A 21,216-nucleotide genomic window follows, 5' to 3' on the forward strand; every position below is an offset into this window, starting at 1 on the left:
ATGGAATCCCCTCATTCCATCTCAAATTCAGCCCAAATGCAGGGTTCCTGACTACATATACATACCTATGCACACACAATCCACACGTATGCTCACACACCCACACAAACACACAACCACGGGTAACACCACTGGGCACACATGTGCACATATGTACAGATACCGGAAATGGGGAAAAGATGGGATTTGGAGGCTCTGGATTTGAGACCAGCCTTTGCTGATCAACCCCTGAATGGCCACAAACAAGCCTTTTCAACCTGATCCCAAATGGGAACCCACACCACTACCTGCCTCCCAGAGCTGTAACGAAGATCTTGGGAGCCTCTGTGAACTGGTTTTGAAAGCCGTAAGAAGGTTGTCTACACTCAAAGCACCTGAACTCTGCTGGAGGACAGGGCTTATCCTAGAAAGGGATTTGGCATGAGTCAGGAGACCTGCTTTTCTATTCCAGCTTTGCCTTCTTCCAACTGGGTGATCTGAGCAAGTCCCTTTCTCTCTCCCATCTGTAAACAGAGAGGGTGGTGGAGGAGCCCCGATACCCTGTACCTGTAGGAACCTGTCTCAAGTGGAGGTCTGCCTCCCTGCAGCATCCCCTGCTCTGCTGGATCTTTCTCAGAGAAAAGAAAGTGACAGCAATCTTTTTCAAGAAGGTTGAACAAGAGTTTTGGATGCCCTGGGAACACCTGGCAAATGTGGGGATGAAGGGCAGAGCCCTGGTCCATGGGGCAGGTGCTGAAGTGTCCATCAGACATCGGCTGATGTGGAGACGTACCCTGAGTTAGCCCCGAGGTCAGCCCAGACAAAGTACTGGGGTCAGGCAGCCCTCTGGACACGTTCTCTTTCCCGGATGCCACTCACTGTGCCTGCAAGGAAGCTAGTGCCAGCTTTCCCAGCCTCCTCCTTGCGGCTGGGGGAGCACAGGGCAAGTCCCAAAGACCAGGAGGAACTCTGAGCAGTACAGCCAGGCTCCCTCCTGAGGAGCATTCAGGGGCTTGCAGGTGCGTACCCTCGGTTGGGACACCTCTGGTCCCTCCTCACAGCGGTCCCTGAGTCTCGCGCCTTACCCAGAACTTGGAGCCGCGCTCCCCGTCGCCGCACAAGGTGTCCATGGGGCCAAGGCACAGCGGAGACAGGAATGTGAGGAAGGCGAGCACTGTGGCCTCCCTGGCTGGGACTAAGCCAGCCCCTGGAGTCGCCTCTGCCCGCCCCACTTCCCCCCTACCCTCGCGCTCCGCCCCGGCACGCCCCGTGGAGCCCTACCCCCTCCACGTGCTTGCCCCAGAGAATTATAACCAGCTCTGGGAGGGACTCCGTGACACAATGACAGCCCCATCCGGTGGCCACTGGGCTGCGCCGGAGAGTAGCCCAGAGACTGACTGGCATAGGACTGGAGCAAGGTCTGTTTCCAGGGAGCCTGCCGGGGCGCAGGCACCACGCACCGCGGAGGGCAGATAAGTCAGCAGGCACGGAAGAGCCTCGGCTGGATAGCCTTGGTGAAAAACCCTTGATGAAGTCATGGTCCTCTCTGGATCCCGGTCTCCTCCTCTGAAATGGGAAGTATTTTATGCCCAGGCAATCCGGAAGGCTGCCTCTCCCGCCCAAGCTGTGCAGACAACACATAGGGTGTGTTACCCAAGGAGAGGGGGGCAGGGGGTTCCCAGCATCCTCTGGGTGATACTTTGCTCTGGTTCTCTTAAGGTGCTGCTTCCCCGAGGTCTGTGCTGTGGTCCAGGCGTCCCTGTGCCTCCACTTTCACTTTTGTAAAACAGGTGTCATCTCAGGCCCCGCCTCACAGATTACTCTGAGGATGCCAGGCACACTTGGCAGACACCCATATGTGTTCATTCCTCCTTTTCAACCTGGCCAGGGTGGGGGTGGGCAGTGAGGCCGCAGGAAGAGCCTCACATGAGCACCCTTTTCAAGTTGAGTCTCCACACTGCCCATCTGTAAAACAGGTTTGCCTTCAGTGGCCTCCTGCTTGCCCCAGCTTAGCCATTGCTCAGATCCCTCCCTCCCTTCCTCCATCTCTCCCTCCCCAGTCACCTTCTGGAACAGGATCCCAGAAACCAATTCATCACCCTTGCAGGAGCTGGGAATTTTCCTCTGGCAGCTCTTCCCCTGGCCTCTCTTCCTGGCCCTCACCGCCCCAACTTTGTCGCTGTCAGCAGGGTCTGCTCAGGCTCACGGTGGTGATCCCTTCCCTGGCACTTGTTCTCAAGAGAAGGTGTTTTCTTCCTTGGCTGCTCTGCAGCAGGTGTGGGCGGGCACCGGTGAGACAGCACAGTTGCAACTAGCCACCACCTGTCTCTCTGGGAAGGCAGGAGGGCACCAGAAGGAAGTCTCTTTGGTCATGGGTTACCAGAACAGAGATCTGAGCAGGCACATGGGTGAGGGGCACTGGAGCAGGTGGACAAGGCTCCCCTTTAGGTCCCCCTCCACTGGGCAAGTCCTCTCAGACCTTTGTCTGCCTCCCACTCACACCCTCACCCCCACCTCTGAGTCAAAGACTTTATAGAGCGTTCACACTCTTGTCACAGTGTACCTTGAGTTATATTTAGCTGTGAAGAGCCTGTCTTCCCTGGCTGTCTGAGATGTCCCCGAGGGCAGTGATTGACTGAGTCACCCCCATCCCCCTCCTTGCCTGGGGCAGAGCCTTTGTATATCCTGTGACCTCCCCAAGCCCCTTGATGTCTCTGGGACTCAGTTTCTTGAGCAACTTGGACAAGATGCTGCCTGAGGTCTCCTCCTGCCCAGGTGACCGAAGCTTCTAAGGACTGAGTCTCTGGGACTCCTCCAGTCCCTCCTCTAGTTTGGGGTTAGGACTCTTGAGTGCTGACTTCAACAATGGGGCTGAAGCACCATCCCCTTTGGCCCGAGCCTTGTTGTCTTGCTATTGGAAAGTTGGCATTGGTGAAGGCCTCTGAGGCCACGGTGGGAGACCTGGGCAATCCTCCATTTCTCCCATCTTGCTTGAGCCTCTGGGGGTTCACCCTTCCTGGCCCCACATGGATTGTTGCCCCTTTCACACAGCCCTTGAATAACTACCAAAATGTCCAGGACATTATGGTTTTTGTTGTTCTCACCAGGGCAAAAAACTGAGGCCCTTAACATTTTACCCCACAGAGGCAGCCTGAGCTCACACTCTCAGCAGTGGGCCAGCCCCACGCAGTCTGTTCTTGCAGGACACACAGCCTGAGTTCTAAGTTGTGGTGCTCATGCCCCTGCCTACCTTCAAGGCTGCTTGGCATACTCCCTCCGCCTCACCTGCCATGCCTCACTGCCCCTTCTGGCCCTGTCCTGCCCTGGCAAATTCTATTCAACCCTGAAGCTTTTGCTCATGTCCACTATCCCTCCCCCTTCGAGGCTTCCTTGAACCTCCCCCATGTCCATTTTGGGCTGGGACCCTACCTCTGCCCATCCGTCCCTGTATTATACTCATGGATTGCCTTGCTTACATGTTCAAGAGAACAGTGGACAACTGAAGGATAGAGGTAGGGATGGGGACTGCATCCAGCCTATCTCTGCATCCTCAGCATCCAGGACAATGCCTGGCACAGTCGGTCTTCTAGAAATGTTTGTTGATTGACTAAACAAGTATCTTATGTGCTAAGAATGGAGGTAATAAGGCCACTGTGGCATTAGATAGTCCCAGCAGTGAGTACTGTCTACACTGCTTTTGAGTTTTCAGAAGGAAGATGTTTCCAGTTGGGGACTCCTGAGAGCAAAAAGATCTGTGGGTTGGGCTGAGGCAGAGAAAAGAAAAGACCTCCTCTGGCTTAGAGGGAGGTTTAGACCTCCCCTGGTTTAGAGGCGCCCTAGCCCATCCTTTGCTCCCCCACCCCCCTGCAACTGACTGCAGCTCAGGCAGGATGGACTGAGTGTGTGCTGTGCCTCCCCTGCCAGTGAGCATCCCTGGGGAAGCCAGCATCAGGGATTTCCTGGCAGGGAGATGGAAAGATAAGATAATCACCAGGTATGGGCTCAGAGCAGGAATGACAGCAGAGAGAAGAAAGCAGAGCAGGGGTGGGGGGAGTAAATGGGGGAAACCCAGGGACAGGAAACACTGCAAAGGGAAGAGTCAGGTAGGAACTGACAGTCAGGGGAAGGGTATGGAAGAGCAGGGGCAGCGGTGCTGCCACGGCACTGCCACTCACTGCCCAATTCCTTTTAGTCCCTTTTGGTTCCTAGAAGGCCTGGAGCACCCACAAACCAGCCTCCAGATTCCAAACTGCAGCCTCCCCCTTCTTTCTTCCCATCAATGGGGCAGACCTGTTTTCTCCAGAGCCCAACCTGGTAAACCCACACCAGGCCCCTCAGGGGGCTCTGGCAAGGCTGCCCCTCCACCCACCCCAGCCTGCGCTAGATCTGATTTGGCATGCATGTTAGCACTGGCTGCTGTGTCCCTTTCGAGTCTTCAAAGCAAGAAGAATTAATTAGCTCCATAGGTCACAGCCAGCATTTCTCACACCTGGACCAGTGCTAAGCCACACAGTACTGAAGTTACTAGAATTCTCTCCTGGGCATTTTGGATGGAGCTGACACCTCCTGGGCCTACTTCACTCTGCCCTCAGAGTGGGGAGCCAGCCCACAACTATACTCACCTTTCAGAGTGAATTCCTCCCACCTCCCCACCCCCCGCAACGGTTCTCCTGGATTCGTTATGTGTTCACTGGTTTAGGCAGGGGTCACTGGGTACTCTGGGCTTAGCACCCCAATGGTGGATTCATCCCCGGCCCCTAACACATACACAGGCAAGTCCTTCATTGGTTCTTAAAACATGCTTCCTCTGGGGGGCTACACAGAGCACCTGTTCTTCCAAGGTGCCCATCGGAGTTGCTGTCCTCTCTCTGGACAGGTCCCTCTGCAGAAGGCGGGCACCAGGTGAAGGGGACTGGTGCTGCCACCTGGTGTCTGATGCCTTCACAATGAGGCCACAGTCAAACCCAGGTTGGGCAGCTGAGCCGGCCAGGGATAGGGGAGCAGAGGTCATGAGGTGCCCAGCTGTGATGGGTGGGGACTAGGAGTGACAACAGAGGCTCAGGCTGTTTGGAAAGTGGGAGAGGTCTGGGTGGGCCAGGGAGAGACGAGGGGGTGGGAGGAGGAGAGCAGGGGCCCAGAGCCAGCCTGGACCAGCCCTCTGACAAGTAACTGGAGCTGAGGACACTGTCTCATGTCCAAGGCTCTGCTCTGTGGGCTTATTTAAGCTTCTGAGTACACCAAACTGGGAGCACGTGTGTACATTTCAATGACATAACTATGATTGCTTTGGAAAAGGCTCCATGGCAAGTCATTTTGTAAGCAGGATTCCTCACACCACGTCTCATTCCCTCACAATGACAGGAAGCTGGGGCGGTGTGAAGCCAATTGTTTGGAGAGTAGCCAGACCTACGATCAAATCCCAGCTCCACTATTTTGCGACTGTGTGACCGTGGGCAACTCACTTAACCTCTCTGAATCAACCGGCTGATGGAAAAATGACAGCAACGGTACTTCTCTAGCTAGGGTGTTGAGGAATAAGTGAGAGACTGCAGATGAGCCTCAGATTTGTTTTTAGCACCAGCTCAGCTCACTCTTCTTCCCGGTCCTCCACCCCCAGAGAGACCTTTTCCTGGAGTCTTGGGGTGGAGGAAGCAGAAGCAGCCAAGCCCGAGGTGCAGGCCTATAGCAGTTGACACAATTTCCTCTAATGCCCCAAGGAGAAGGCTGAAGGCAGAAGTGTCAGGGAAGATTTACTTCCCAAGTCCTTAAAGCTCATGGCCAGATTCCACTCTGCTCCTAATCCACGGGTCCCTCCTTACCCCAGTCTCCTGCAGTGGCCCCCACTCCCTGGCCCCATGTATCCTGGAGCAGAATCAAATAACCATCCGGACAAGCATTAGGAGGTTAGCAGCATCGTTATTATTACTACTGTTAATAAGATTCAGCAGAGTCATTATTTCCACTTCAAAACCCTTTTAATGAGACACAACAGTTTCCATCATAGATAAAGAGTTTACATTTGTTGAGGGGGGGATTGTTGAGGGAGAGGTCACAATTCTCTCCTCCAAAATATCCACTTTGTCTCTGCTATTAAAGTTTCCACATTACTACCCTGGTGCTCCCCTCCAGTCCACTGATGGGGGATGGGAAAGAAAGAGGGGCTTTCCTTTTTCCCCAGGCTGATCACTGAAGACCTCTATAGAGCACCCCCCAAAGCATAGCTAGTGCATCCCAAACAAGCTGCCTTGCTCCTACCAAGAAGAGGGGATCAGGGTCAGGCACCCCCAGGAAGAACCAAGCCTGCTAGTAACTCCATATTGCTGCAGCGCTGCTGAGCTGTCCACAGAGGCAAGGGTGGGTAAGAAGGGTCCTGGGGGCTGGAGGGTAGGAGACAGGGGAAGCCTGGGATGGAGGGGATGGATGGCAGCCCAGCTCTCTGGCTTCACCTTGACCCAGAATTCTTCAACCACTAGAAGGAAAAAGACGCTAAGAGCCCCCTCCCCAAATCCCCCATCCTTACTCGGGAATAGACAACTACAGAATTCTACAAAAATATAAAAGCTTAATCTGCAGATCTAGGTGACAAAACTCTAGGAATTTCATATAGCTTTGCTTTAAAAAAAAAACAAAACTCCTATAAGCACCCCCACTCCACATCCGAGGCTAGAGGAAAAAGAGTTGGACACTGCTGCACCCTGAGAGGGCGAGACCAGGCATTTGCTTCAAGGAGTGGTGTCATTTCTGTCCAAAAGAGCAATTAGAAAAGCCTTCACCAGCTTAGAAAACACAGGATTGGATGAAGCATCCAGGTCCATCTGCCCAGCGGGCTGGCACCCCAGCTCCCAGACTCAAGATGGGGGCTGTGAGTGAGGTTTCAAGAACCCTGGGCTTTGGAGGTGCTGGGAGGAAGGGTAAGAGGTGCTCAAGGGAGTGTGGTTGGAGCAGATGTTTGGGGTGGCTGGCAGGGGCCAAGCCAGCTAAGCCTGCGGTGGGAGCCTGTGCTGACCTCTCGGCACCAGGGTTTCAGACAAGAGAATATTGCCCGTGGTAGCACCAGGATGGAGGTTGTGTGCCAGGTTGCTTGCCCCTCCTCCTCTCCTGACCCATGACTGCCTTCACCCTCTCCCTCCTCCACTGGCTCCCACTGGGCAGCCAGCAGCAGACCATGTAAACACCTTGATGGTGCTCATTCATCACCCCCTAGGGGGCCAGCTCCCCTCTGCAGCCAGACTGCTGGACCCTGCCAATGGCAACTCGACTGGAGGTGGCCCCTGGGCCCTAGGGTGGGAGCACACACTCTGTTTACACAACCTAATCCCACTGCCAGTCCTGATGGGGCGGTGCCCCACAGTGCTGCCCCACCCCTTGTCCCCCAGGCCGGAGGCTGCGGCCTGGAAGGGAACACCCAGAGAGCACTTACTTGCCCCCTCCCCCACCAGCCACAGATCCTGAGCCCAGCAGAGAGACAGCAGCTGAGGCCACCTCCCCCAGCCTCAGTCGGCCCCATTAACCAAAACAGCTTCATTATGCCAATTTCCAGCTTTCAATGTGCGGCTGGTAGCTGTCAGCAGAAATAAGAGTTAATCTGGAATTACTCGCATTCACAGAGTTGCCTGGCTCACAGGAAGCGATAAAGCTTTGATAGAAGGAGTCCACTCTGCTTGCCCGTCCTCCTCCAAGCAGAGGGGCTTCTCTCTGCCTTGGCCCTGGGAGGTGAGACCCTGAGGTGGCCTCCTTCAGGGATAGGTGTCTTGGGTTCTCACGCTCAGACACACACACACACACACACACACACACACACACTCTCACACAGAGGCAGCTCTGACCCCTTCTCTCCCACATCCTACCACCCACTCCCCATCTCCAGGAATCTCTCTCCAGCGCCATCTGGAAATGCCTAACTCTGTCCCTTTTGCTTTTACTCTGGACCGTGATTAATTTTTTATTTTGGAAAATTACTTTATTATATATAGATATAGATATAGATATGTATGTATGTAGATATAAAAAGGTTCCATTTCATTTGTAAAATCTTATTTTTTTTCTTTTTCTCTTTTTTTTTTTCCTACAGAAAACGATGACGAGGTGAAAGGAGAAAATAAGTTACATTACAGTTTCCAGAATGGTTCTCGCTCTCCGCTGAAGATGGGCCACCGTCAGGCTGAAATGCACTTGCGGTCCCAGCTTGTGCTTTGCAAGAAGAGGGAATATAACTAGACTGGGTATTTTAGGTTAAAATAGCCAAGAGACAGACGCCTTCGCCTCAAAAATATTCTGAGACACATAGAAGTAGAAGGAAACAAGTCTCTTCAGTCACAAAATGCCGTACATCCCGCATATACTAGATTCAATTAATTTAATAAAATAGAATATACATAGAGATTCTGCACAAACGTATTGCTTTCTCCCAACAGCTCCTGGTGTCGGGAACCTCAGCTACACTGGGCCTCTCTCTCTCTGCCTGGAGCCACAGTGGCCAGGGCTGCTGCTTGGAACTCTCTGGAAATTCTGCTTGCCCGTGCCCAGTGCCACTGAGCAGGGAGGAGTGCCTCCTTGGTGTCCAGATGGACCGTCTTTTCAGGAATAAAGCCCAGGAGGAGGGGCTAGGATTTGGCACCCAGTGGAGAAAGGTGAGTGGAGAGCAGGGCAGGACTCAAGGGTCCAGGTCTGTTGAGTGGGAGGATAAACCGGAGAGACTCGGCATGTCTTTCTTTGGGGGGGGTGAGGCAGCCATGCTGTCAGGGGGGCCGGAGGAGGAGGGATCCTTGGAGTCGCTGGACGGAGCCCTCCGCCGAAGGCAGACACCTGGGCTAGGAGGGGGCCGAGGGCCCTGGCTCTCTGGGGGGTCCATGGAGATGCTGGGTGGGCTGAGTTTTTTCTTAGGCCGACTCCCAGGCCCCCCAAGAGGCTTGCCCCCGAGGCTAGAGGAGCCAGGGCCCAGGGGCTGGGAGCCGCTGTCCAGGCAGCTGACCGCGATGGAGTGCCTCCTTTGTTCGTCCAGCCAGGATGCAGGCCTGCGCCGGCCGCTCTGGGCCTCCACGCTGTAGCACTTCTTCAGATCCCTTGGGGATGGGGGTTCGTCCTGGCTGCCCGTAGGCAGGAGGTCTCCTGAAATCCAGCTCAACTCTGTGTCCAGCTCTAAACTGCTTCTGGTCTCTGCTAGGCCTTTGCCCCAGGTGGGTGCTAGGCCCAGGCAGGGGGCCGGCGGGGGCATGTGCTTCGAGGTCTTGCTCTCTCCTCGGGAGTGCTGTTGCATCTGGGTGCCCGGGTGGCCCCAGAAGGAGGAGGCCCGGGCCCGAGGTGAGGAGGGCCCACTCACCTCTGACAGCAGGTCTTCCCGGCTGCCCAAGCCCTGAACATCCAAAGAATCAGTCCTTATTGCTGCCTGTGTGGGTGGGGGGAAGGACTCAGTCCAGGGGCTTCCTTTTCCCCTAAGGACAGTCCCACCTGTCCCCCATCTCCCCCCACCCTGCCGAACCACCCTCAGTAGGGGTACCAGTATTTGCTCTTGTTGGGAGATGGGGGCCAGACCTCTATTGTCCACCAAGCCTCCTCCCTCCCCACTCCCTGTGGCCCTGGCCTCCCCCAAGCCTGCAGGGGTCACTGCAGCTCCAGACCCTGGGACACTAGATAGCCTAGTGCTGTGCCCCCTCTGCTCCCCAATGAGCTCCTGCGCCGGCCAGCCTTTGCATAGGCTATTTCTTTGAACTTCAATGCTCCTCCCAAGTGGCAAGCACCCCTCAACTTCATGGATGTAGTGCCCGTAGGTAAAAAACATCCTCCCTCTGCTTTGCTCCTTGCTGCACCAGGCATAAAAGCATCACAGCAGCAGTGACCTGTCGCTGCAATGATCCCATGGTGTGTGTCTCTGCTATTAGACCCTGAGCTCCAGAGGGCGGGAGCCATGTCTGCTGTCTGTGTCTGCACGCCCTGTGCCTGGCATGCAGACCCCCTCGGTAAATATATGAAGAGTAGATAAGGACTGTGCCCACTCCCCCAAGTTCGTGGGATTCAATAGATTCTCATGTGGTCATATTCACATGGAAGGACACATGGCGCAGGCCACGGCCTTGTCACAGGTGACACAGACAAGCCTCGGTTGGCTACACAAGTCCTTGCTCCTTGCCACCTGGAGTGTTGACTCTGAAAGGGGCTGTTTGGTCAAGGGTGGAAGCACAAAGGGTCCAGAACAGGGGTTCTGCCTCCAAATTGATGTATGTCCCTGAACAGCCATGCCCACCCCCCATCTGTTTTATAGGGTTACTCAATGAAGCAAGGGAGTGGGGTGCAAACTCCAAGAGGGCACAGATGATTTTTCTTTTGCTGGGGATCATGTCCTTGACCTAGAGCAGGGTCTGGCACATCACTGGCACACAAAATATTAACCATAAGAATGGCAGTAGCAACCCAAGTCATCACCCACTGTTTGGGGTTCCCAGCACTCTGAGTTCCACCTCCCCACAACTACTCACCTGGCGCCTGAGTGGCCTCTGGGCCAAAGGGGAGCGGCCAGGTGGAGGCAGTTTGGGGATGGTGCCCCAGGTAGGAGTGCTGTGGGGCTGGAGCAGATGGGGTGCATCTTTGGGAAGTTGCAGGAAGTAGCTGGTTTCTGCTGGCTGGGAGTGCACAGACAGGACGGAGCCTTTGGGAGGAGGGAGAGAGGCGCTAGAGGATCAGCCTCAGTCCCTAGTTCTTACCTAAGCCCATCTCCCTTCCTCTCCCCCTCCCCCAGCAGAACCCCACCCTCACCACAGAACACTCCCCTCAGGCTGGGAGCCACCTCAGGCAGGGGCTGGATGCGCCCCTTTGGGCTGGAGTGACTCTTCAGGTACTCTTCTTGTCTCAGTGGCCCTCCTACACCCCAGTTTGGCACTGAACTAAAGCACTGTGTGCCAGTGGCACTGAACTTAAGCCCCAATACCGGTACCTGACTGAGCTTTGGGGAGTCCCCAGCCCCTGGGCCCCAGGGACCCGTCAGCGGTGCCCCCATCCCGGCACATGTAGCTGTCATTGGGCAGAGAGTGTGTTCGGCTGACCCCAGACTTCCTCACAGTCAGCAGGTCTGGTGCCAGCTTGATGGGCACCTCATCTGAGTGGGCTTCCATCTGCAAAAGGAACAGGGGAGGGAGGTGGCGGGGAGGGGGGTGTCAGGATTGGGTAACTGAGACAGAGCTGAGCAACAGAAACCAGTCGCTGCCCACTCCCACCCAGGCCCTGGCCCCCATCCCCTTCCCAAACAAGATGCGATGGGATGGGTGTGGTGGGGAGAGGGGCAGACACACAGATGAGCCCTCTACACATAGGAAGCAAGAGGGGTGAGAGGCCCTGCCCCCCAAAACTATCCATACTGCATTACCTCAGGCCTCCAGTGGGGATGGTGGAGGCTGAGGAGGTGCCCGAAGGAGGGAGAACATTCCCCCCTCAAACACTGCAGGAGGTTGGAAAGCTCATGTTCATCGCCCCATTTAGAAGTTCTAAGCAGCGGGCATAATGGAGGATTACAAGCTAACAAGTAGGCCTCCCCCAATTCCTGTGCTGGGGCTGTCAGGGGATTGGGGAAGAGGAGCAGGACCCAGACCCCCTGCAAGGCAGATGCTATTTCACTACCCATTTCTTTAAAATAGCCCCAGGACCAAGCACTGGGCATAAGGTGGGTTAATGTGGGTTGAATGACCACTAGCAGATGTCACAGCTGGTTCACCCCACGTCACCCCATTCTTTTAATTACACAGTGATTCCGCGAGGTAGGGGGCAGGGGCAATGCCAGGGTACTGTGGGGCACAGGTCCTCCCTTACTGGATAGATGGTGGTTGGGAATGGATTTTTGGATCAATCTATTGATGAAAGGTGGTAGTCAGTCTTTGGCCACAGCTACAGGGAGCCAAGGCTTGCTCCTGAGAGATTTTTCATCACCTTGTTCATTTCTAGTTCTTAGAGAGGCTCTGGGTTCCTGTCCCCAAAAGGGTCCCGCCAGGTAAGCAGCCCCCTCAGGCCCGACAATGGCTGTGTCAGATGACAATCTGGTTCCTTTGCTTCCCCTCTCAGCTCCAGATTCCATTTCTGCCAGCCACCTCAGGACCCCTAGGAGCCCCCATTCTGTGGTCAAGACCCTGCTCCAGGTGAGCCCTGCTGGAGGAAGGGGCCTCTGCCCCTTCTTGAGTCCCAAGAGGAAGGCAGGGGGGAGGGGCTGCTTACAGTCAGAAGAGGATCAGGAGCCAGAGAAGGGTGGAGAAGCTGTCAAAACACAAAGAAGCTCCCTCCCCACAGCACCCCCAGGACGCAGGGACACACAGGGACAGTGACAGAGGAGACAGGGACGGCCTCCCAGTGGAGAAGGGCATGGTGGTGGCAGCAGAGATGTGACTCTCACCCACTACTTGGTTGCAAATGGCTCATGTGGGGGAGGTGGGAGGGAGGGGTGCAGGGGTGCGAGGCGAGGGCTGGCTTGCACAGGGCTCCAGCTATGGGGACTGACTTTGCATCCTGGCAGCCCCTTTGGTCAGCTGCCTGATGCCGCCTCTGTTCTGGGGCTGTGTGTCACTCCTGGATGGTTGGGTTAATGCTTTCACAACCGCTGCCTTTGGACCCTTCCGGGCAAGGCCCCAATTTAATCTTACCTAATTTGTTTGTCCACAGTGGGGGGACTGAAAGATGTGTGCTAGCAAAGCCTGGGGTGTTAAGTGCCTTCTGGTTGATGGCTCTGGGTGGGGCCTGGTGGCAGAGCAAGAGGAACAGAAGGATCTGGAGCCCTGCAGCCAGCCCGGGCCCCAGGGAGGCTGGGGAAGCAGTGAGGGGCTGTGTGTATGTACATTGCTCTCCGGGGCACTAAGTAAGAGTGTGTGAGTGTCATCAGGCAAAGAGTCATCCGTCAGAGCTAGAGAGCAGGACGGTTCAGACACAATCTCTGACGTCAGAGACAGAGCCTCCATCTCAGCTAGAGGGATCTAGACAGGGAGAGAGATGATCAGGCATAAGAAACCAGGACAGCGCACACCCTCACGTGTGCACACACACGCACACACAAGCACACACCGAGTCCCCCGTCCCCCCTTTTCACAAAGCACAGGGGAAAAGGCCTCCCTTCTGTCTCCCCAGCCCTTTCCCAAGTAACTAACTGACAGTGCCTCCCCTCCCCCAGACTTCAAACCCCCACGCTGATCAGAGAGGCTGCAGCAGGCACCAAAGAGCCAGAGCAAACACTGACAAAGCAGGAGACACAGAAACATATTCTAAAGATACCCCAGGAATCTTAACAGCCCCCTCCCACACTACCACCCCCCAGGGAGGGAGCGGGATGGGGAGGACTTTCGACTCTCATAAAGATGATACCAGAAAAAAAAAAAAAATGAAGAAAGGCCAGCAAAGCGCCTCTCTCCGCTCTCAGCACAGACAGAGCAGCGTGGGGGGCGCTGGGGACAAAGCCGCCAATCTGACGACTGTTTTCTGCCTATTCTCTCTGCTTCCAAAAGCCTGGCAGGACTTGGCCTGCCCCCAGATTCTGGCTTCTCCCCTCCTGGGCCCTCCTCCGCCTGCCTCCGGCAGCAGCCCGCCCTCTCTGGCTTGGTTCTGGGAGATGCTCTCCTCCCGCCAGCCTGGAAGGGCCGCCACACCATCTGGTTGTCTCACCTGGGACCTGCAGGGGGGCTTCAGTGCCACCAGGGCCTGGGGGAGAGAGGGACCATCCCTCCCTGGGCAGCCAAGTCACCTTCTCACCACAGTACTTTCTCTCCCAGCGCCTTCCCCCAGTGGCCTCCTTCAGGATGGCGAGTTCTTAGGGATGGAATCACTCGGCCACTGATTATTCTAGGTCATTGCCATGTGCAGGTCCCTGCCCCCAGTCTGAGACCGAACCCCAACAAGAGATTAGGAATCCCCGCGGCAAGGTCCCCTCAGCTGAGGACCATCTCACTGATTCGGGCCACAGATGTCCCGCTCAACACTAGGCTTTCCTGCCTCCGCTGAGTCCAGCCTCCTTGCCTCCTTTCTAGGTTAACCAGGGCTTCCTTGCAGCCCCTGACCTGGGAGGATAAATGGGGGGTGCTTTAGCAAGTAGAAGGCGTCTAGAGGAGAAGAGGAGGCAGAAGGACCCCCGAAAGGAGGAGACCCACATTTAGATGGGACTGGGGGAGAACATGTGCTTCTGTGGGTGGGGGCTGGTCCTGGAGTAGAAACCAAGTCCTATTTCACACGAAGGTCCCCAGAATCCACTCCCAGGTGCAGCCTTCCACCCCCTCGGGACCAGGCCAGAGACTACTGGAAATGGCACAGCACTCATCATGCCCAGTGGGCTCCATGGTTCAAAATGTACCCCCAAAAGACTGGGGGTGGGTGGGGGCTGGACACTGAGAGCAAAGCATGTTCTAAGACCAAGTCCCTCAGTGGGTTCCTTGGCCATCAGCCCTGTCCCCGGAGGCCCTTGGCCCTTAGACCTGACACTTTGCTTCCTCCACTCACTGAGTTCCCACAGCCAACGTATCCTCTGCCTCCCCCTCTCCTCTGCCAGGTTCTTTCTTACAAATGCTCCCTCCACATCCCTCCTCCATCTAGCCTTCTTCAGAAGTGCAATCTCAGCACCCCTGCCTTCCAAATTTATGTATTTCAGAGGTTTATCTCAACCTGGAAGAACCCCTGGTTGCTTCCTGCCAAGTCCAAAGCTCAACCGAGGCCTTGGGGCTGCTCATTTTCCAGATACCCAGTGGGCAGGAAACACCCCCGCCTCCCCAGAAGCACGGCACAGCATGGCACAGCCCGGCACAGCAGGGGAGGGGGCACAGTAACCTGTGGGTCGGAGCCACCCAGGCTGCAGGCAGAAGGGAAGGCAGAGGGCTGGCCCCCTGGGCCTGCCAGCTCGTCCATCAGCTTCAGCTCCCCCTCCAGGGAGCCCTGGATCAGCAGGGATATGGTGTCAAACAGCTGTCTGTCCTGGGGAGGACCAGCCCATAAGGGGAGCTGGAGAGTCAGGGGAGCAGGGGGTCAGAAAGGGCCAGTGATGGGAAGCGTGGTGGCAGGGGATTGACAAGAGACAGGGAGGAGGCATGCGCACATGCACACACAGTGACAGGAGGAGAAGGGAGAGATGGGAAGCCAAAGATGAGAAGAACCCACAGGGAGTGGAGAAGCAGAGAGAGGGAAGCAGATTGGCAGATGGAACCGATAGGTTAAAGGGTGGGAAGGAAAGGGTAAGAAACAGTAAACTTAGCCTTGAAACAGTAAACTTAGCCTTGAACCTAAGAGCCAGGAAGGGGAGGCCAGGCTGGACTGGAGGTACAGGGGCAGGATGAGCCAGCACAGGTGCGGTGGCTCGCTGGGGTGACCCTATGTGGCGAATGTGGGCAGCCACCTCTGGGGATGGACAGGGACCCTTGCCCCTCCAGATCCAGGAAGGAGGGGCAGAAGGATCCAGAAGGAGCCCTGGGGTCCGCTGCACTGCTCTCCCTGCACCCCCCCCCCCACCGTCTCTGCTGTGCGGGTGGGTGGGGTTTGCTCACCGTGGGGTGCTCAGGAAATCGGGAGGAGGCTCTGGCGTGGGCCTCTGTGTGTGGGGCTCCAGGCTTGGGGCTGTCGGGACTGTCAGGGCCCTCGAGCCCAGGCCAGAGGAAGGGGCTGCCGAGCGGCGAGTGGGGCTGAGGGCTGAGAGTCTTCATCTCCAGCTCCAGCTCAGCCTCCAGCTCAGCCTCCTCCTTGGCCTCCTTGTTGCTCTCCTCCAGATGCTTCATCAGCACAGCGATCACCACGTTGACCAGCACAAACTGGGCCGTCAGCACGAAGGACACGAAGTAGATGGGGGAGATGACTGTGTTGTAGCAGGTGGACTCCTGGTCGCAGTCCCGGAGGGTGTCCTGGGGAGGCGCGTGACAGGGTGAGGCTGGGGGGGCAGACTGGGGAGTGGGTTTCACCGGCACTGAAGGGAAAGGATGGGCAGGAGGAGGGAGTTACGGTGTCCTGGGGCAGAAGAACATTAGACACTATTCTGGGAAGGAGTTCCAGAGCGTTCCAGCACAGCGGGTAGCAGGTCACATGCTTTTATTCGTGACCAATCCACTTTGCTAAGGGATCTTGGCTCAAGAAAAAGGGCTGTCTCCTTGGGGCTGGCACCAGCCCCGGACACCCCCGCCGCCATGGCTCTCACCTTCATAATGCCGTTCCAGTTGTCACCTGTGGAGACTCGGAAGAGGGTCAGGAAGGCCATGCCAAAGTTCCGAAAGGTGGCATGCCGGCCCAGGCCCTCGCACGGGTGTGTCTCATCACACTCTGGAGGAACAGGGCAGGAGAGAAGGCCCAGGTTAGTCCCGGAGCCCCTGGGTCTCCCGTCCTGGTCCTCCGCCCTCCCCACCCAACTCACCCAGGTCTCCAAAGAGCTCCACGCCCAGAGCTGCAAAGATGAAAAACAACAACATGAAGAGCAGTCCCAGGTTCCCCACCTGGAAGAGAGGAAAAGAAATGGAAACGGTGCCGCTGGGCCTCCCAGCTGGCTTCCAGGAGCCCCCTGCCCCTTCGGAGAGCACCTCCTCCTCCCCAGAAGACCCTTCCCTCCCGTCCCCACCTTCCAGCTACCTGGGGCAGGGCCTGCATCACTGTGTCCAGCAGCGCCCGCATGCCCACAGCCATCTTCAGCAGCTTTAGCACTGCAGAACAGGACAAAGTCGTGAGCTGGCCCCTCTGGGTCCCAGGTCCCACAGCTGGTGGAGGCAGGGCCAGGCCAGGGCTGGGGCAGGTGGGATGGCCAGCCAGGCCATCACGGCTCTACCTCCACCCTCAGGCCCCTGCCTTCCCCTTTGGCAAAGGCTGGGAGGAAGACCCACAGAAACCCACACCCACCCAGTCCCTGGCCAGCCACAGAGCTGACCCCTGCTATCTCCCCCTGGGCTGGTCACCCTGGAAGGGTGGGCTTGGTGGCGGTATTGGGACCCACCTCGGGCGATGCGCAGCACCCTCATGATGCGGATGATGGTGGGGTTGATGGGCAGCGAGGCGTTGACCTCGATCTCCTCCAGCGTGATGCCCATGATGGACAGCAGCACAATGGCCAGGTCCAGCTGGTTCCACCTGGAAAGTCCAGGATAGCTCCCTGAGTGGGGGTGGGGGTTACTGTGGAGAAGGGGGCAGTTGTGGCCACACAAGTGCACATTCCCAGCCACAGAAAGGAGGGTGGAGGTCAGGTGGTCCAGCCTCTGAATCCTGCACGGAACAAGTGACTTATCTACAGCCACACAGCCAGCAGGCGGCAAGGGCAAGGCTAGACCTTTAGCCTGCTTTTTTCTTTGGCACTTACAGGGTGGTTACACTGTGCACCGAGCTTGTCTTAAGGGTTTTACAAACAGGAACTCACAATCTTCACAACTCTGTGATGTGGATACTGTTATCATCTCCCATTTTACAGATGAGGAAACTGAGGCACAGAGAAGTTAACTTACCCTAGGTCACCAGCCACTAAATGGTGGAGCCGGGATTCAAAATCTGTTCCAGGCAGTCTGGTTCCGGTCTCTGTGCTCTCAAGCCTCAGTTGAGGCCACATTGATTTCCACCTGCCAATGTCTCCCAGCCCTGTCTTGTTGAGTTCCCACCACCCCCTCTCATGTACCAGGCCCCGGATGCCCTCACCCCACCCTGCTATCAGCCCTGGGTAGGTCCTGGAGTGGAGGCTGAGCCTCAGGACCCAAGAAAGGTCCTCAGGCACTTGACCTGCTATTTCCCCAGGAGATGCACCCTCGTCCCGCTATCCCCCACCCCCTCCTCTCAGCTACCTGTCCTGGAAAAACCGACGGAAGCCAAAGGCCACGAGTTTGAAAACTGACTCCAAGACAAAGATGACCGTGAAGATGTAGTTGCAGATCTTCAGAGCCTCGTCCAGGATCTGGCAGGGGTGAAGGCAAGACGCAGGGTCTCATAAGGCTCAGGGGTGAAGCCTGCCCCCCCTTTCACCACACCTCCCAGGTCTGGGAGACAAGGTCTCAGGACACCTTTCTTCTCTGCTGCAGTCACGATGGCTGACCACTGGTCGCGACCCCAGGACAGAGCAGGGTCCTCATTTACATGCATGATTCAAGCTTTGTGCTAAAGGATCTTGCTCCTTGAGGGATGGTGAGGAGGCCACGTGAGACCACGTGAGAATGTGCTGGAAGGCATGGAATGCTAGAACTGGAAAGGGGCCTGTGCATTACCAATTCAATGCCCCCATTTTACAGATGGGAAAACTGAGGCTTGGAGGGACGTTCATGGAGGCTGATTCAAGAAGCAGCAAGGCTACAGGTGAGTTTTGGAGCTTGATGTTCACTAGAATCTAAACTCATAAAGGGCAGGCATTGGTCTGCCTTCTTTATCCTCAAAGGTCCAGAGCCCAGAATATAATCCGCTCTCAATAAGTATTTGCTGGGTGAAAAAATCAGGTCCCCTACTTCCTGTGTGACCTTGGTTAGTCAACCAACCTCTCTGAACCTCAGTGTCCTCATCTGTAAAACCAAGATGATACCCACCTCCAAGAATCACTGCAAAGGGTACAAGAGGGCCCCCTAAGGAATGCCCAGTACTTGCTAGAGGCTCTGGCTCAGTCTCACCCCGGTGGCCCCATGGCTGGCGGCAGGGCCCAGAGGACCAGTCACTTGCTCCTACCTGGGGCTGCTGGTAGTGCTCCATGGCCATGGTGACCACGTTCAGCCCAATGACACCCGTGATGAAGAGGTCCAGGTAGTGGCTGGTACATAAGTGGTGAACGAGGAGTCGGAAGCGGGAGTAGTCCGAGTAGTAGGGTTTGCACTGGGCTTCTAATGGGGCAGGGAGGACAGCAGAGCAGCCATCGGACCCCTGTCCCCTGTGCCCCCGCCACCCACTGTCCCTCACAGCCACCAGCCTCTAATGCCAGAGCTGAGACATTCCAGTGTCGCGGCATCCTCGCCCTCCACACTGCCCTTCTCAGGGGCCCGGGGAGCTCTCTTGGCGTCTCCCCTCCAAGCATTTGTTCTACTGGCTACAGTTGGGCACAGAAGGGCTCAGGACATGCAGAGCTCCCCACCCACATTAGACACCAGGTGAGCCCCCTCCCGAGGCAGCCTCCCTAATCCTCCAGCCCTTCATAAACCCCTCAGCTTGTATTCTGCAGCGAGGTCAGATCAATAAAATGAAAAACCACCAGTCCGATGGGGCTCAGAGGAAACCATCAATGGGGAGGCGAAGCTCCTCCAAGCTCGCCCCTCGAGGGGAGCAGAGATTACACAGAGCAGGGATTTGGAGATAAAACCGGAGATTGGAAATCGGACATCTTCTTGGCTGGCTGCACTGACCCACCCAGAGGGCCTGTGGAGGTGGGCAGGGCCTGGGCCGCCTGTACCCTTCTGTGGGGGGCGGGGAGGCCACAGGCTCTGCTCTGTCCACACTCCTCTGGGTGGGCCCCACCTGAAGGACTCACCCAGTTTCTAATGAGGCGATGCCCAGCCTGCTCTGGGTGTCAGGGCAGCATTAGATCGCAGGCTGGGCTGGAAGCACTGTCTGAGATCTGTCAGAGGCATAATATTTCTCTTGTAATTAGGGAACCACTTAGTTATTAAAATCATGGTGCCAGAAGGTTGGCCTGTGAAGCAGGCAGAATGAATCTGGGGGAAAGGAGATTGCAGGGGGCCCCTCCTCCAGGTGCTGAGGAAAGGCCAGGCCAAGTTGGAGATACATGGCACCTGGAGGTAGTTGACAGATTGGTCACCCGGGCAGCCATAGAGGAAAAAGGAGGCTCCCTAGGGGGAAGGTTGGGGCAGCCTCAGGTCCCAGACAGCCCTTCCTCCTCGGGAAGTCTAGGGCAGAAGCCAGCCAGCGAGGGCTGCAGCCTCTGAGGCCCGCGCCAGAGGGTGGCTGGCTCAGGGGCGGCAGGAAGCTTTGGGCCCAGGCCAGCTCAGATATAACTGTCCTTTTTCCATGCAGAGGACTATTTAACAGAGAAGTAAACTGAGGCAGGGAGTGGCCTGGGGTGGGCCCCCACCTAAGGCCGAAGGAAGAAGAGTGCCCAAGAGCTGCGTGTTCAGCCTCGCCAGATGCCACTCTCCAGCATCGGCCTGGAGGTGTGGATAACCAAGGGGCAGAGGTCCCGTGAGTGCTGGTGCCCCATAGGAGGGCATCAGGCCTTCTTTTCGTTTGGGGGGTGGACCAGCCAGCCGTAGCTTTGTCTGCTCTGGCGGCCCTCCTGACCCCCAGGGGGGTGAGGGTGGAGAGGTCGGGGACAGGGGACAAGCGACCACAGGTCATCCACACGGCATGGTGGAGGGTGCACCAGGCGAGTGGCCTCTTCCTTCCTTCCTCCAGTACCCACAAGAACCAGAGGGCGCTAGTCGCCCGGCGTTGCCTTAGCAGCCGGAACTCTTTCTCTGCATTAATCTCCATAAGTGCCGAGAGCACCCGATCCCATTATGCTAAAATATGAATGGAGAATTAACTAAAATGTTTGAATACAATTAGGTTAGAGAAAGCGGCTCCTTATTAGGCCCGTTATTAGCTGAGACAATGCAGAGGAGAGGTTGGGAGAGTGCCCCCCCCCATACCCCAGTCTGACTGTGTAGGCAGCCCCAGGCCAAATGGAGCCTCCTCACCACCTCTGCCTTCCGGCCTTGCTCTAGAAGTCTGAGAGGTGGGTGGGCTGGGATTCAGCCAGGGACCCTCCTCCAAGACACCAAGGGAGAAGGTGGAGGCAGGACTGAGGCAGGGTGTCTGCTGTAGAGGCCATTTCCAGACCTCTTGGTCTGTACTCTGAGGTCTGAAGCCCCTCCTCCTCCAAACCTCTACCCCAGACCCTCAGGTGCCAAGGCTGCCAGAATCCCCCCAAAACACAAATCCAAAGAGCCCAAGGGCCAACCTGATGGGCATCTCCTCGGCTACTCCCTTTGTTTTCCAGAGGGAGAGAAGGAAGCCCAGCAAAAGTGAGTCATCCACATACTGTGAGGCAGCAGCTGGGTCAGGACCCTAACTCCCGGCCGGGACCCTTGTGGCTGCCAGGCAGGCTTAGACAGAAGGTCTTGGGGCTCTGACCCAGCAGGCGTCCTTGGGTAATTTGCCCAGAGAAGCTCAATTTTACTGGTAAGGAGCCCTGGAAGGAGTCTTAGGTGGGTCTGCTGCTCTGAGAGCCCCAGTCACAGCCCGCAAAAGCCCTGCCCTGCAGTCCCTGGCAGGTTGGCAGCCCTGGCTGCACCCGCCTGCCTCCCACCAGTATCAGTTGCCGTAGGTGGAGAAAATACCAGAGTCAGACCGTGGGGAGAAGGGCAT

The 21,216-nt window shown here is 56.5% G+C and overlaps 2 protein-coding genes across 10 annotated transcripts in view; both read right to left on the minus strand.

Moving 5' to 3' along the window:
• ABCC3 (ATP binding cassette subfamily C member 3) overlaps positions 1-1,145 on the minus strand; it is a 41,804-nt gene extending 40,659 nt beyond the window's left edge. The window contains exon 1 of the mRNA XM_037494271.2: positions 1,065-1,145. Within this exon, the coding sequence (XP_037350168.1) occupies positions 1,065-1,109 (45 nt within the window). The 5' untranslated portion in view covers positions 1,110-1,145. The remainder of the gene's footprint in view (positions 1-1,064) is intronic.
• A 4,743-nt stretch (positions 1,146-5,888) lies between these two features.
• Positions 5,889-21,216, minus strand: part of CACNA1G (calcium voltage-gated channel subunit alpha1 G) — a 62,375-nt gene continuing 47,047 nt past the window's right edge. For 5 of the 9 annotated variants that reach the window (XM_037494809.2, XM_037494808.2, XM_037494811.2 and 2 more), the window contains 10 exons: positions 18,589-18,740; positions 17,724-17,833; positions 16,892-17,025; positions 16,534-16,604; positions 16,322-16,400; positions 16,109-16,230; positions 15,468-15,818; positions 10,907-11,084; positions 10,452-10,621; positions 5,889-9,364 (listed from right to left, as the gene is read on the minus strand). In XM_037494809.2, coding sequence (XP_037350706.1) covers positions 8,633-9,364; positions 10,452-10,621; positions 10,907-11,084; positions 15,468-15,818; positions 16,109-16,230; positions 16,322-16,400; positions 16,534-16,604; positions 16,892-17,025; positions 17,724-17,833; positions 18,589-18,740 — 2,099 coding nt within the window. In that variant the 3' untranslated portion in view covers positions 5,889-8,632. Of the gene's footprint in view, positions 9,365-10,451; positions 10,622-10,906; positions 11,085-12,788; positions 12,924-14,757; positions 14,902-15,467; positions 15,819-16,108; positions 16,231-16,321; positions 16,401-16,533; positions 16,605-16,891; positions 17,026-17,723; positions 17,834-18,588; positions 18,741-21,216 lie in introns of those variants that run through there. The other 4 variants (XM_037494814.2, XM_037494813.2, XM_037494815.2 and 1 more) reach the window with 3 other exon arrangements.

This window comes from Talpa occidentalis, unplaced genomic scaffold, assembly GCF_014898055.3.
Source record: "Talpa occidentalis isolate TD23 unplaced genomic scaffold, MPIMG_talOcc4v2.1 talOcc4.7, whole genome shotgun sequence".
NCBI lineage: Eukaryota > Metazoa > Chordata > Mammalia > Eulipotyphla > Talpidae > Talpa > Talpa occidentalis.